The following is a 14,259-nucleotide window of genomic DNA, read 5'->3' on the forward strand; positions in this document are numbered from 1 at the left end:
CCATAGTTGCTTTAATGACATGACTGCTAATCCCCATTTCTATACCGACTATGTAGCTACAAGTGGAAGTGTGAATAGCTAATCTGCTTTACATAAATTCTTGGATAACATTACAATGGATTTATTGACAAACAGAGTAAAACTGTTAACAGTTACTCAGTTAGACACAAATAACTTCAAAACTATGGAAACTTGAGAGCATGGTTTGCACAGACATCAAGTCTGGATTGCAGCCTAACACCGACTGAAGAGATTCATGCAGAACAGAAATCCTTTGTACAATTAGTATAACTTCGGAACTATCGAGCGCGGTAACGCAGTGGTTAGCACGATGGACTTGCATTCTGGAGGATGATGGTTCAAACCCGCATCCGGCCATCCCGATTTAGGTTTTGCATGATTTTCCTAAATCGTTTCAGGCAGATGTTGGGATGGTTCCTTTGAAAGGGGATGGCCAACTTCCTTCCCCATCCTTCCCTAATCTGATGGGACCAATGACCTTGCTATTAGCTCCCCCCCCCCCCCCCCCCCTTGCAAACCAACCAACCAACCCTGGAACTATTTGTAGATTGTTGGCAGACTAATAATTGTCATTCTTTTCCTTACACAAATGCTTCACTGCATGATAGCACTGTAGTAATAAAGCTTCGAAGAGACTTAGGCTTACCCTAGTAGTTACTGTGCTCAAGGTGGCTTTTAATAAAGAATATTTGATAAAGAAAATGTCTTAGTTTTGTGCCTAAATGTTGGTGGGTACCCGCCATTCAGAATCACCGAGTAGGACCCACTGTCACAGCTCACTCCCAGTTTTATTTCCTCATGCTACTGGTGTACTTCAGTGCCATATTGCGCGGCCAGTCCCGATGCCTGTGTCCTGAATGTGGGAATAGCTTCTTACTCATTGCTAAAGTATACTACACTGCTGCTTAAGAAAGTAAGTTATCCTTATTAGCTGCAGTGTGCCTGTACAACATTAAAATTAGCAAATAAAATGTTGCCCAAAACAAGAAGAACATCACATACTATGTGCTGACTACAATGTCTTAAAGGACGAGTGACTTCCCCAGGATGGCTGGTGTTCTCCAGCAGTTGGAAATAAACTCTGAGAAAATTCCTGGTGGAAAGCAGTTCATATTTGAGTACCATTAGTGGGAGGGGGAAATGGCCAATGAAAGTGCTTCCATTTGTTTCTGAAGCTGATTGACCAAAAGGTCTAATGGTTCAATATTTTCTTGGAATGGTTTTTGATCTCCATGAAGTGGGAGGTCACCAGCAGAGTATTGACACACACACACACACACACACACACACACACACACACACACATGTATGTATGCATGCTCTCTCTCTCTCTCTCTCTCTCTCTCTCTCTTACTTTTAAACAAAGGAGGAGCTTACAGAATTCAGTCTTGTTTATTTCCCTATCAACAACTCAACATCTCCACTATTTCGTGAGTTCTTAAAATAGACTTTTCATTATGATATTTGTAATGTCATGGGATTAGACATGTTTCACAAAGGGATCTGTATGAATGTAATAAATTTAAAAACATTGCCAGTTATTTTCATAAAAAATGAAAAAAAGGGCCGTTGGTGTTGGTGGTGGTAGTGGTAGTGTGTGTGTGTGTGTGTGTGTGTGTAAGGGGGGAGGGCGGTAGTAGAAGAACTTGTTTTGTGTAAACGAACATATGCTTGAGCAATCAGATGCTCTTATTTTTCATCATTTTGTTTGACATTTCTGTCTTTGCCACATGGTATTCTCATTATATTTTTACTGTAATAAATTGATGTTGCTCTACATATTTTTGAGTAGACAGTTAATAAAATAGTGCGAAAATTTGTAGGATAAAATTTAATAAGTAAATGTCACAAGGAGAGTTAAAATTTGAGGCGTGTTTTGTGCCTTAGCATTCCAAATATTTTATTTGTCTCCAATCTGTGTTTTAGAATGGTGAGAAATTAGTAATAAATTGTTTATAATCTCATGAAGAAGGAATTTCTTATGTTCCTCATGGTTTTCTGATCTTTACACAAGTGCTGGCATGACTTCTCAACTTAATCATTGTTCTTCTTTCCTTCAGAGCTGACATTTTTTTCATTATATACTCCTTTGAATAGTGGGTCCATTTCTGAGAAACTTTACTAAGTGTTAGTGTGTGAAGAATAATCTGTGCCTATTCTATAAATCCATCCAGAGTATCTGCTGCTGTTAACTATCCACTTACTTCTGATAGATTCAGAAAATCACCTGAAAATGAGGCCTCTTTTGAATTTCTTCATCTGATTCCTTTACATTGCCTTACTTCATCTATGCTATGTACTCTCACCTACTTTCTTCCAGACTCATTTCATTTATTTGTCCCTCTTGGGTCTAGTTTATACTTTGTAACTTCTGTTGTTGGCTTTCCCCAGTGGTAATTTCTTTTGTATTATTTACTTCTTTTATCATTTCCCGCTAATGCTGTCAACATTTGCCTCATCTAGCCTTCTCTAAACTCTGTCTAGTGAATTGTCCTCTCTGCCACAGATAATTTGTCAGGTTTTCACACCTCCTTTGTTACTAGTGGTTTGTTGTAGATTTCTTTGACATCCCTGCCCCTTGGTGTTTCATTTGATCTGGAGACTGAATGATTTCCATATTTCTTCAATTCTTCCATCAGTTCCTCTCTTTTTCCAAGTGAATGAATCAGAGTTTTGATAGCTAGTGCTTAGGCCAACTTTTGTTCTGTTGCATGTCTGCTAATATCACATGAACAGAAGCTCTTTCCACATTTACTTGATTGTAATATGATCACAAAAAAGATTAAATAATGGTTTCTCAACTTTATCATAAATTTTCTTATAAATTAAAAACCTGATTTTTCTAATTCTATAGCAATACTTTTGTTGCTATGCATGTGTCTATTGAAACTTCCCAAGGTATCAAAAGCTTCCGGTGGGGTCCAAATATTCACAGAGGGTTCTCTACTATGTCCATGGTAAGGTTATAACTTCTGCGGAGGTTCTGTTAACTGCAGATTCCAAGTGTCAGTCATTCAGTATGTACAAGATGTTTCTGGAGCAAGGTAGCAAAAATATTAAAATTCCTCTGTGACAGCTTGGAATAATAAAAGACTGCAGTGTTTAAGCCAGAAGATAATATAGCTCAATAGACATAAATTAAAGAATCAACACTAAAATATTACTTATAAAAGTATGAGAAAGGGATAATGTCTTCTTCTCAGTGAAACAAAAGAAGGGGTTTTATTGATAATGGAGAATCTTTGATCAAACATAAACATTGTGATGAGGAGAGGTGAAAATCAAATGATCAGTTTAGGAAAATGATTTATATGGGACTCACACCTATATTTTCATTCTATTTTTATGACCGAACTGAGGGCAAGGACACCCTACCCATATTTCTCCAGAACCTCAATAACTTCACTTCACTTCACTTCACTTCTCCTGGTCCTACTATACCAACAGGCCACCTTCCTCTGTGTCAGCGTCCACCTCACGGATGGCTCTGTCAATGCGACTGCCCTTTTCAGACTTACCAATCACCAACAATATTCTATTTTGACAGCTGCCACCTATTTCACACCAGAAGGTCTGTTCCATACAGTCTAGCCACTCATGGTCATCGTGTCTGAAGTGATGAGCAGTCCTTCTGCCAAGGGCTTCACTGAGGCATTCACAGGTAGAAATTATGCTACCCAACCTTGTCCAGAAACAGAAGTCCCATGCTATGACTCCCCAGTCTGCCATCTCCCACATACTCACTGACGAGCAAAAGGGTGCCCCCTCCATGACTCAGCACCACTCAGAACAGGAGCAACTGAATCACATTCTCCATCAAGGTTTCAACTGCTTCTCATTCTATATCTACATGTACATCTACATGAACATCTACATCTACATCTACATATATATTCCCCTAACCATCAAGCGGTGTGTGGCGGTGGGCACTTTTCGCGCCAAAGACATATTTCCCCCCCTCTGTTCCACTCGCGGATCGCGCAAGGTAAAAATGACTGTCTGAACTCCTCAGTATGACCTCTAATTTCCCTATCTTTGAATGGTGATCATTGTGTGATCTGAAAGTTGGTGGTAATAATATATGCTCTACATCCTCGGTGAAGATCAGATTTTGGAATTTAGTGAGCAGCCCCTTCTGTTTAGCATGTCATCTGCCTGCAAGTGTGTTCCACTTCAAACTTTCTATGAGATTTGCAGTGCTCTCGCGATGGCAAAATGTACCAATCACAGATCTTGCCGCTCTTCTTTGGACCTTCTCAATCTCTTGAAACAGACCCAACTGGTAAGGGTCCCATACAGACGAACATTACTCTGAGACAGAACAAACTAAAGTATTGTAAGCAATTTCCTTTGTTGGAGGACTGCATCACTTCAGGATTCTACCAATAAACTGCAATCTAGAGTTCACCTTACCCGTTACTTGTGAAATCTGATCATTCCATTTGAGATCATTTCGAGTAGTCACACCCAGATACTTGACGGATGTTATTGCTTCCAAAGACTGGGCATTTATTTTGTACTCATACATTAATGGGGATTTTCGCTTTGTTATACGCAGTAGGTTACACTTACTAATATTGAGAGATAGCTGCCAGTCATTACACAACACATTTATTTTCTGCAAATCCTCATTGATTTGTTCACAACTTTTGTGTGATACTATTTTCCTGTAGACTACAGCATCATTGGCAAACTGTCTAATGCTGCTGTCAATACCATCAACCAGATCATTTATGTAAATCATAAAAGGCAGTGCACATATTATGCTGCCCTGGAGCACACCTGATGTTACACTTGCTTCTGTTGAAGTCTCCCCATTCAGGACGAAATACTGCCTTCTGTCTGTTAGAAAACTTTCTATTGTTGTTGTTGTGGTCTTTAGTCCAGAGACTGGTTTAATGCAGTTCTCCATGCTACTCTATCCTGTGCAAGCTTCTTCATCTCCCAGTACCTACTGCAACTTACATCCTTCTGAATCTGCTTAGTGCATTCATCTCTTGGTCTCCCTCTACAATTTTTACCCTCCACGCTGCCCTCCAATACTAAATTGGTGACCTCTTGATGCCTCAGAACATGCCCTACCAACCGATCCCTTCTTCTAGTCAAGCTGTGCCACAAATTTCTCTTCTCCCCAATTCTGTTCAATACCTCCTCATTAGTTATGTGATTTACCCATCTTATCTTCAGCATTCTTCTGTAGCACCACATTTTGAAAGCTCCTATTCTCTTATTGTCCAAACTATTTATTGTCCATGTTTCACTTCCATACGTGGTTGCACTCCGTACAAATACTTTCAGAAACGACTTCCTGACACTTAAATCTGTACTCAATGTTAACAAATTTCTCTACTTCAGAAACACTGTCTTTGCCATTGCCAGTCTACATTTTATATCCTCTCTATTTTGACCATCATCAGTTATTTTGCTCCCCAAATAGCAAAACTCCTTTACTACTTTAAGTGTCTCATTCCCTAATCTAATTCCCTCAGCACCACCCGACTTAATTCGTCTACATTCCATTATCCTCGTTTTGCTTTTGTTGATGTTCATCTTATATCCTCCTTTCAAGACACTTTCCATTCCATTCAACTGCTCTTCCAAGTCCTTTGCTGTCTCTGACAGAATTACAATGTCATCAGGCGAACCTCAAAGTTTCTATTTCTTCTCCATGGATTTTAATACCCACTCCAAATTTTCCTTTTTTTTCCTTTACCGCTTTCTCAATATACAGACTGAATAACATCGGCAGTAGACTACAACCCTGTCTCACTCCTTTCCCAGCTACTGCTTCCCTTTCATGCCCCTCGACTCCTATAACTGCCATCTGGTTTCTGTAAAAATTGTAAATAGCCTTTCGCTCCCTGTATTTTACCCCTGTCGCCTTCAGAATTTGAAAGAGAGTATTCCAGTCAACATCGTCAAAAGCTTTCTCTAAGTCTACAAATGCTAGAAATGTAGGTTTGCCTTTCCTTGGTCTATTTTCTAAGATAAGTCGTAGGGTCAGTATTGCCTCACGTGTTCCAATATTTCTACGGAATCCAAACTGATCTTCCCCAAGGTTGGTTTCTAGCAGTTTTTCCATTTGCCTGTAAAGAATTCGTGTTAGTATTTTGCAGCCGTGACTTATTAAACTGATAGTTCGGTAATTTTCACATCTGTCAATGCCTGCTTTCTTTGGAATTGGAATTATTATATTCTTCTTGAAGTCTGAGGGTATTTCGCATGTCTCATACATCTTGCTCACTAGATGGTAGAGTTTTGTCAGGGCTGGCTCTACCAAGGCTGTCAGTAGTTCTAATGGAATGTTGTCTACTCCCGGGGCCTTGTTTCACCTTAGGTCTTTCAGTGCTCTGTCAAACTCTTCACGCAGTATCATATCTCCCATTTCATCTTCATCTACATCCTCTTCCATTTCCATAATATTGTCCTCAAGAACATTGCCCTTGTATAGACCCTCCACATACTCCTTCCACGTTTCTGCTTTCCTTTCTTTTCGTAGAACTGGGTTTCCATCTGAGCTCTTGATATTCATACAAGTGGTTCTATTTTCTCCAAAGGTCTCTTTAATTTTCCTGTAAGCAGTATCTATCTTACCCCTAGTGAGATATGCCTCTACATCCTTACATTTGTCCTCTAGCCATCCCTGCTTAGCCATTTTGCACTTCCTGTCGATCTCATTTTTGAGACGTTTGTATTCCTTTTTGCCTGCTTCATTTACTGCATTTTTATATTTTCTCCTTTCATCAATTAAATTCACTATTTCTTCTATTACCCAAGGATTTCTACTAGCCCTCGTCTTTTTACTTACTTGATCCTCTGCTGCCTTCACTACTTCATCCCTCAGAGCTACCCATTCTTCTTCTACTGTATTTCTTTCCCCCATTCCCGTCAATCATTCCCTTATGCTCTCCCAGAAACTCTGTACAACCTCTGGTTCTTTCAGTTTATCCAGGTCCCATCTCCTTAAATTCCCACCTTTTTGCAGTTTCTTCAGTTTTAATAGTAACAATATAACCAATAGATTGTGGTCATTTTCCACATCTGCCCCTGGAAATGTCTTAAAATTTAAAACCTGGTTCCTAAATCTCTCTCTTACCATTATATAATCTATCTGAAACCTTCCAGTATCTCCAAGCCTCTTCCATGTATACAACCTTCTTTCATGATTCTTGAACCAAGTGTTAGCCATGATTAAGTTATGCTCTGTGCAAAATTCTACCAGGCAGCTTCCTATTTCATTTCTTACCCCCCCCCCCCCCCCCCAGTCCATAGTCACCTACTACATTTCCTTCCCTTCCTTTTCCTACTACCGAATTCCAGTCACCCATACTATTAAATTTTTGTCTTCCTTTACTATCTGAATAATTTCTTTTATCTCATCATACTTTTCATCAATCTCTTTGTCATCTGCATTCACTATGCTGTTTGTAGTAGCTTACCCACACTCCTATTTTTTTTATTCATTATTAAACCTACTCCAGCATTACCCCTATTTGATTTTCTATTTATAACCCTGTGCTTATCTGACCAGAAGTCTTGTTCCTCCTGCCACCGAACTTCATAATTCCCACTATATCTAACTTTAACCTATCCATTTCCTTTTTTAAATTTTCTAACCCACCTGCCTGATTAAGGGATCTGACATTACACACTCCGATCCATAGAACACCAGTTTTCTTTCTCCTGATAACGACATCCTCCTGAGTAGTCCCCGCGCGGAGGTCCGAATATTTTACCTCCGGAATATTTTACATAAGAGGACACCATCATCATTTAACAATACAGTAGAGCTGCATGCACTTGGGAAAAATTATGACTGTAGTTTCCCCTTGCTTTCAGCCGTTCACAGTACCAGCACAGTAAGGCCGTTTTCGTTGGTGTTACAAGGCCAGATCAGTCAATCATCCAGACTGTTGCCCCTGTAAGTACTGAAAAGGCTGCTGCACCTCTTCAGGAACCACATGTTTGTCTGGCCTCTCAATAGATACCCCTCCGTTGTGGTGGAATCTATCGTACGGCTATCTGTATCGCTGAGGCATGCAAGCCTCCCCACCAATGGTATGGTCCATGGCTCATGGGGGAGAAAACATTCTATCCAACTGCATATGTCATCGAATAGACCATAAGCGCACACTTTTTGGAGCAAGCGACAATGCAGAATTGAGTCGAATGCCTTTTGAAAGTCAAATAATATTGTGTCCGGAAGGGAGAATTGTTCTCTCCAGTTCTGCCACAGTGATGTTTTGTCATCCACCCAACCAAGGCAATAGTATTACCCCTCACAAATCCACACTTGATGCCAACTACATGCCGTATGTCTCGTATACCCATAATACGTCTAGCTGAAAGACCTGTCCCATGCATCCTACTACTTCCATCTACTCCAGTCATGTCACAGACATCTCATACCCTATCAAAGACAGTCACCTGATCTGCCAACTTGGTATAAAAAACTGTGTGGTATCCTATGTGAACGTGACCACTAACAAGCTGTCTGGCAGCAATAATGACCATTGCCAAACTGTGACTGAGGTCACCACCCTGTAGCCAAGCTTGCCACACGACATGTGTGTCTGGTGTCAATGACTACTTCATATTCTGTGCCGCCAACACCAGCTTTTCTGAAATACATGCTCCCTATAACACGTCTGTCGTACCTATAACCCCGTGGCCTTGACCTTCGCCAGTTGCAGTCCCCACCTCCTTTTGTCCCCATCCCTGCTCTCACTCCAGCCTTACACAAGCTTGCTGTCCTCCCTGCACACCTGCACAGTCCTTTCTCCTTCTCTGTTCTCCCCCTTTCCACCAAGAACTGCATCCAAATGCTGCACTGAACAGCCAACCATCCTGTCCTCACCATGTACCTGAACATCCCCACAAGCAACAGTAAAGCATCTCCCCCTTCCCTATCCACTCTCCCTGCCCCTTCCTATCCCACACCTCTTCTGTAATTAATGCATTACAATATTATGTAATTAATTATATTGTCCCTCCTTTTTTTAGCATTTAAAAGACCGCTTCCCACAGCCAGCAGGAGTGGATCTGGCTGCAGATATTATGCAGTTTATGTATTATCTTTCACTGGCTCAGGCTCAAGAATGTGTATTGGAGAAGAGCATGATGGATAATAGGAGACCTATAGTAACAGGTAAGCAGTATATTACAGTGAAATGTTTCTACCAATTTTTAAATTTTTTTAAGAATTGAGTAACTTTGAATGTTAGAGTCTGAAATGAAAATATGAGAACAGACTTTTAAGTTTGTGCACACAATATTAATATTTCTCAAAACATACACCTTTAAATAGGTTACAGGGTACCCTCTGCCACATATCATACGGTGGCGTATGGAGTATCGATGTAGATGTGAAATTTCTACACTTTGCATGTGTTGTAATCAATTTTGGAAACATTTTTCCCACTTTGTTGTTGAGCCCTCAAAACATGGTTTTGGAAGGATTGAAAGCTTTTTGCAATGATGATAATTGCTGTCCACACATTTTTGCTTCATAGAAAGAACAAACAGAAGTCTATAATCAATAAATCAAGTTAATACAGACACTGACACAATAATTTTAATGTGTTTGTCAGCCAAGTAATAAATTGTTTGGAACATTGTGTATCAGTTGGCATTGTCAAGATGAAGAATGATGCATCATTTTCATTTGCTTTTCCTGTTTTGATTGATGACTTGTGGGTAACAAATAATTGTAAGCCTTCTGGTAAAACTGTTTATCAATGCTATATAGTAATGGCCACAACATGTAATTTTAATTAAAGAAACTGGTGATCATATATTTGGAATTTCTTGATGAACAGACTGCTTTTGTTGGATTTGGTTGATCTTGGAACATTAAAACAGGTTACTGCAGCTTAGTTTCCAGGTTATACATATTTTGCGTTTCTTCAGTTGAATTTTTGGACCATATCCTAATGCCAGTTGTCACAAGCCTGTTTTGAGTATTGATCCATTTGTGCAGAATCCACTAGGAACATTTCTTTTTCACAATTAACTATTTATGAAAAGTCAAATGTACTGCAGTTTTCCATAGTTTAAGGATGCCTCTATCTCACAGTAAGTCAGATACCACCCTCTTCAATCATGTGTACCACAGCATCATTATGGTTTTGGAACAACAGATTTTGATCAACCTTCACAAAATTCCTCAGTGACACAACCATGGCCGAGACAAAATCATGCAAACCAAATGTCAACAGACTATTTTGAATTTTATTGATTACTGGAAGTTGAACAGAGAGATATTCGAGACATTTTCACTGAATTAGTTCTTATGAAAATAGTAAACCAATGGTACTTCTGTAAACAAACTACTCAGTGCCACTGTTTAAAAATAAGAAATTTCAGATTTTAAAATAGTACTAAAGCCACATCAAATAGTGCCATCGAGTGGTCATTTGTAAAACTTTAAAAGGAGAACACATAATAGAAATACCGAAAGAAATACAGTAATGGAAAAATATTTCTTAAGATTTTTTTAGTGAAATTTATTATTATGAAACCTTCTTCCTTCAAACTTTTGTATTTATCTTTAGATAATTGTTTACTGAGTACCTGAAATGAAATAGCAACTTTCAAGAGATGATCTTGTTTGTAAAATATTTGTATACTGCAGGTTAAAAGTGAAAATGTATAAATCAATCACAGATTCCTGGTGGAATTGAGTGATAAAGAAAATGAGGATGAGTGAGAAAGAAGTTTATGGAGAAACTGGGAGAAGGGTCATTGAGAGGCACAAGAAGACACCTGGAGGAGATACAATAAAATGGTGATTGTGGCGTGAGGGGGGGGGGGGGGGGGGTTAGTCCATAAGAAATTGTTAAAAGAGGAATAGGAGTTGATTCAAAGAAAATGGCTGGTGAAAAGATGTAGGCAGGTAGGGAGACCAAATATATCAAGGGAAAATGTATGTATATATATTGCAAGAACCAAGTACATGTTGGAGAGCTAATTGTGATTTCATTGTTTGTATAGGATTTGCTGTAGAGATAGGAAGATGGTGGCACAGGAGGAGAAGATTGCTGCCATTCAGGTGGAACTAGATAAGGCAGAAAAAGATCTGGAAAGGTTAAGGGGGAGAAGGGGAAAGAAAGACAACAGGTTGTGGAAGAAATAGGAGTAGAACTTTCTGAGACAGTTTTGTTGTCAACTTGGGAAACAGGTATGATCTGTTGTCACAGTTGGCAAGTGATGAGCCACAAGTAGTTTTAGAAGTAGGACAAAGCAAACTTCCAAAAAATGTTTTAGAATTAAGAAGTCAGAAAAACTTGTGAAGAAGGAGAAAGTTTTGTTGTTAAGTAGTTCACGTGGTAGAGGTGTTGGCCAACTGTTGCAGGATGAACTAGGGTGAGGTTAGCAGGTCACAAGATTTTTAAACCTAGTGCAAGGCTGGGTCTGGTGATTGAGGAGGTAGATTCACTTTGCAAAGACTTCACAAAGGCAGACACCATGGTGATAGGGGGTGGAGTGGGCATCAGCATAGATGGGGACCTAACTATTCAACTGAGGGTGACCTGGTAAAGGCAGCTTCAGCAACGAGACATACTGGTGTTGGGCTTTTATCTGTTCTGCGACACCATGACTGGTCTCATTTAAACTCTTGTGTTACGAGAGTTAATTTAGAGGTGAAATTGCTGCATGGATCAGGTGTGGGGTGGCATATTGGTGTGCTTTTTGTTCATTCTATCAGTAGGTGGGACTATATCAGGCATGGTCTTCACCTCAACAGGAAAGGGAAGGGAAAACTGTCTGGGCTGATAGCAAATGGGGGGGGGGGGGGGGGCGGCATCACCACAAGTGGTAAAGTACCAGTGGTTACAAGTGACAGAGCAGCTGTTCTTTCCTGGGTAGGAAGGGCAGAAATAAAAGCTGTTGAGAGACGTGCTTAAAATGACATTCACATTGATAAAACAGGTAGCCAGAAAGCAAATTATAATGAACACAATTCATGCAAACAACTCTTGATTGAAACTGGAGTTATTCAAAAATTGGCAGAAAAACTAGGCTTATCCAGATGTAATTCAGCCAGTGCACAAAATCAGTTATCCTTGTTGCATCAGAATATCTAAAGACTAAGGGGTAAACTTAATGAGTTGCTTATTTGTGTTGAAGAATTAGAGTTGGGCAAACCAGTTGATATAATCTGCCTCTCTGAACATCATGTGACCATTGGTATAGATATGTTAAATGTTACAGGATTCAAGTTAGCTTCTTACTTCTGAACAGAAAATATGGAGAAAGCAGTTGTTTCCACTGGTTTAATTTCAAGAATATTGACATTAATTATTTTTGCTCAGAAGAGTGTGCAACAGAAGTTGTATTTCATAGTATGTCCTTTGTAATAGTAAGTATATACAGAGCACCTTCAGGAAACTTTAACCTCTTCATAAAAAACAAAATAAAATAAAAAACAGAAGCTTTGCTGTCCCATTTCACAGTTAAAAGGAAATGGTGCTTGCTAGTGGTTTTAATGTGGTTTTATTGAAAAGCTCTGTCAGTGAACAATAATTGCTGTCAGTAACACTGTCATTCAATTTAATTCCTACTGTTTTTCCTACAAGGGTATGTGAATGTTCTGATACTGCTATTGATAGTGTCTTTGTAGACAAATCTAGGGAAGAAAGACATGTCACAAAACCAATGGTAAATGGGCTATCTGATCATGACATGCAGCACTTTGTGTTAAAAGTTGAACTTGTCCGGATGAAAAATCTATTGAATCTGAGTACATTAGGGTAATAAAGCATTCAAAAAGTGAGAATATTATAAGATTGCTCAAAGACATGGAATGGATTGATGCTTACAGTACTTCTGACTCAAAAGGAAAATACATAGCATTCATTAATAAAGTTACATACTCTTTCGAATCAAACAGAAGTCTAAAAATAAAACATGGATTACACAAGGAATGAAGATGTCATGTGGGGCAAAAAGGACACTGTGCTCACTACCTAGGAACAGCTCTGGTGTTGGCATTGTAATGCATTACAAAAAATACTGCAAAATATTGAAGTAAGTAATCCAGAAATCTAAGCAGCTTTATTATGAGAAAAAGACAATTACATCAGGCAATAAAAAATATACAGGGTATAGTGAAGACAGAGACAGATGGGGCCAAAAAGGAAGAGGAACAAATAGCTCTGAAAATAAATGAGACATTGGTAACAAGTGCATATAGTGTTGCAAACCTCTTAAACAAGTTCATTGTTTCTCTTAGTGACAGCTTGTGGTTATCAGGTTCAGTGAATAGTGCAATGGAGTATCTAAGACCAGTCTTTACAAATAAATTCAGTATAATAGAAATTACACTCACATCTCCCAAAGAAGTAGTATCCATCGTAAAATACTTAAGATCAAAGTTTTTTAGTGGTTATGATAACATGTCAGTGAAGTTAATCAAAGAGTGCTCATGCGAGTTGAGTTCTGTCTTAAGTTATTTGTGTAATCAATCTCGTATCAGTGGAACATTTCCAGACTGGCTAAAATATCCTGAAGTTAAGCCTCTTGTCAAGAGGGGGATATGTAGATACCATAAAACTATCAATCAAGTTCACTTTTGCTGGGATTTTCTAAAATATTTGAAAAGATTATGCCCAAGCATCTCCTTAAGCTCTGACTGCAAATAACATATTGTCCAAGTCATGGTTGGGGTTCCTTAAGGGTTCCAATATAGAGGAGACTATTTGCACGTTGCAGTGAGAATGTACTTAATTCATTAGATAACAAATTAGAGGCTACTGGCATTTTCTGTGACTTTTCAAAAGCCTTCAACTCTGCAAATCACAGCATTCTCTTTAGTAAATTAGAATATTATGGTGTCACCAAAAGTGCTGTGAAATGGTTCGAGTCTTACTAACAGGAAGTAAAGGGTGTCATTGTGAAAGACCTGTGGAGTAAGCAATCATTCTGCATCTCATTGGAAATTAATTTCATCTAGTGTTCCTCAAGGTTCCATCTTGGGTCCATTGTTTTTTCTTGTGTACATTTATGACGCTAAGTTTGTTTTGTTTGCAGATGATACAAACACTGCAATAAGCAGCAAGTCAAGTACAAATTAGACATTGCTGCTAATCCACTTTTCACTTATACAGGGTGTTTCAAAAATGACCGGTATATTTGAAACGGCAATAAAAACTAAACGAGCAGCGATAGAAATACACCGTTTGTTGCAATATGCTTGGGACAACAGTACATTTTCAGGTGGACAAACTTTCGAAATTA

General features: G+C 38.9%; 1 protein-coding gene across 1 annotated transcript in view; it reads left to right on the forward strand.

The window, feature by feature from the left end:
* The window catches only part of LOC126259705 (tyrosine-protein phosphatase non-receptor type 23-like), a 196,136-nt gene that overhangs the window by 96,246 nt on the left and 85,631 nt on the right, over positions 1 to 14,259 (forward strand). Inside the window, exon 4 of the mRNA XM_049956677.1 lies at positions 9,025 to 9,169. Within this exon, the coding sequence (XP_049812634.1) occupies positions 9,025 to 9,169 (145 nt within the window). The remainder of the gene's footprint in view (positions 1 to 9,024; positions 9,170 to 14,259) is intronic.

Source organism: Schistocerca nitens, chromosome 5 (assembly GCF_023898315.1).
Source record: "Schistocerca nitens isolate TAMUIC-IGC-003100 chromosome 5, iqSchNite1.1, whole genome shotgun sequence".
NCBI classification, from domain to species: Eukaryota; Metazoa; Arthropoda; class Insecta; order Orthoptera; family Acrididae; genus Schistocerca; species Schistocerca nitens.